At 44.3% G+C, this 2,034-nt stretch overlaps 1 protein-coding gene across 1 annotated transcript in view; it reads left to right on the top strand.

Annotated features, from left to right (window-relative positions):
- SHROOM2 (shroom family member 2) overlaps positions 1-2,034 on the top strand; it is a 66,275-nt gene that overhangs the window by 62,487 nt on the left and 1,754 nt on the right. The window contains exon 9 of the mRNA XM_008592978.1: positions 642-914. Within this exon, the coding sequence (XP_008591200.1) occupies positions 642-914 (273 nt within the window). The remainder of the gene's footprint in view (positions 1-641; positions 915-2,034) is intronic.

Raw genomic sequence — 2,034 nt, 5'->3', positions numbered from 1 at the left:
AAACAATTATGTTGAAAGTCTACTAGTGTCATTAGTGATTTTTAAAAAATACCACTGGTTGATTTCAATTATGATAAACGTGTTCTGGAGGAAATATTGAGCCTCATAATATATGTAAAGGAAAATTATTTCAATTTAAGAAATAATAAGTTTTTGGCTCAAGGGATTAAAAACAAGTGAAAAGTAAGGGTTTTGTTGTAGGGACTTTTAGAGGCCCTCTCTCTGGCTCAGGATACTGTTTTATTCTGGTTGTATTTTCATCTAAAAAAATATCAAAAGTATTTCCAGTTTATCCTCATAAAGCCAGAAGAACTGTGCCATCTGGACCATTTTAATTTAGGCACACCCCAGCTGTAGAGAACTACATTCCTTACATGCATATCTTGTTTTCCGTGATGGGATGAACTCGGGAGCAGCGTGCCCCCACGCTGCTCACCTTCACCCATGCGGCTCTGTGCACCTGCTTCAGGATCTCACCAGAAATGACTGCTTCAGGACTGAATGGTTGCTGTGAGCTTGCAGCAGGCTTACATTTCTAGTTCAATAAGCAAATGCCACATATCACAGTTCTCTGTGGTGTTGGTGGGTCCTATTTTTTTGCTTGATTAATGCATGTTTCTGTGCTGCCCTGTCCCCAACAGCAGGAACTCATCGAGAGCATTGGTCGCAAGCTGCAGGTGCTCCGGGAAGCCCGGGAGAGCCTGCTGGAGGACATCCAGGCCAACAATGCGCTGGGGGATGAGGTGGAGGCCATCGCCAAAGACGTCTGCAAGCCCAATGAGTTCGACAAGTTCCGCATGTTCATCGGGGACCTGGACAAAGTGGTGAACCTTCTGCTGTCGCTGTCAGGCCGCCTGGCCCGGGTGGAAAATGCCCTGAACAATCTGGATGACAGCCCTTCTCCTGGAGATCGGGTATATGCAGACTAACCTGGAAATCAGGGGTCCCCTGGGAAGGCTGTTCATGGGGTGTTGTGAAAGGTGGCTTCTTGAAGCCTGGCTCAGTTTCTGCATGGCCTGCCCAACTCCTAGTGCGAGATACTATGGAAAAGTCCAGTGCACACTCCCATTCTTTGCTTTTAATTGAGGGAAAAACATGCTAGGAAGATACAGTGAGGCGTTGCTGGGATCTTCCCACTGATAATTCCACTGATCATCACTAATAGTGGTCCCTTTCTGGAAAACAATCTCTTTCTAACTTTTCTTTAACCACGTGTAAGTCCGTAAATGGAGCTTCCTACCCCCTGACAGATGGTAAGTGCTCAGTGATAGATGATGTTGTATTGCTACTGATGCTCTGATTTAAGAAGAGAGTGTGTGTGTGTGTGTGTGTGTGTGTGTATAAATAAATAGATAGCAGTCTGGAAAGAATCCAAGGACTTCAGCTTTTCTCCCATTCTCAAGGTGTGCCACTTTGAGACTTTTCTCAGAGGATCTGTCTTTCAGTTTTCTCACTTGCAAAATAAGGGAAATAATATTTACCTTGTTGGCTTTACAGGTCAAATGTCAGTAAAACATCTAGTTTCATTCTTTACACATAATAGGCCTTCAGAATGATCATCTTTTATTATTAATACAACATCTTCACTGCTGTCAGAGGGGAGCAGGAAAAGCCCTCCCCACCCTTCTCCAGGTGAGGTTGGTTTCAGGCTGCCCAGAGAGAGCTCATGGTGCTGGCTTCGAGACTGCAGCTCTCCTGCAGTCAGCCATCGACCCTGCCATAGGAGTGTTTGAACCTTAAGTAACTGGGGGATGCACCCCTATTTCTCTTACGTTCATGTTCCATTTTGCGCTTTTTGCCATCCTTGCCAAATTTATCCGAAAGAACTTAGGAAAATAACATGAACAGGACAGAGAGACTTATTTGTACATAATTGAAAAAGTAACTGCTGAAAGTATGGATTTATGTGAAAAAAGTAGGATCGTCTCTGCAACTGTCAGTTCAGCTCATCTTTTGTCCCTCTTGCCCTCCTTGTTCATGGAATTGACAAAGACTTACGTAGAAAGGAATCACAGTGCTAGGGAGGGAGCTAGT

Source organism: Galeopterus variegatus, unplaced genomic scaffold (assembly GCF_000696425.1).
Source record: "Galeopterus variegatus unplaced genomic scaffold, G_variegatus-3.0.2 Scaffold8558, whole genome shotgun sequence".
Lineage (NCBI taxonomy): Eukaryota > Metazoa > Chordata > Mammalia > Dermoptera > Cynocephalidae > Galeopterus > Galeopterus variegatus.
This window is presented reverse-complemented; position numbering and strand designations above follow the sequence as displayed.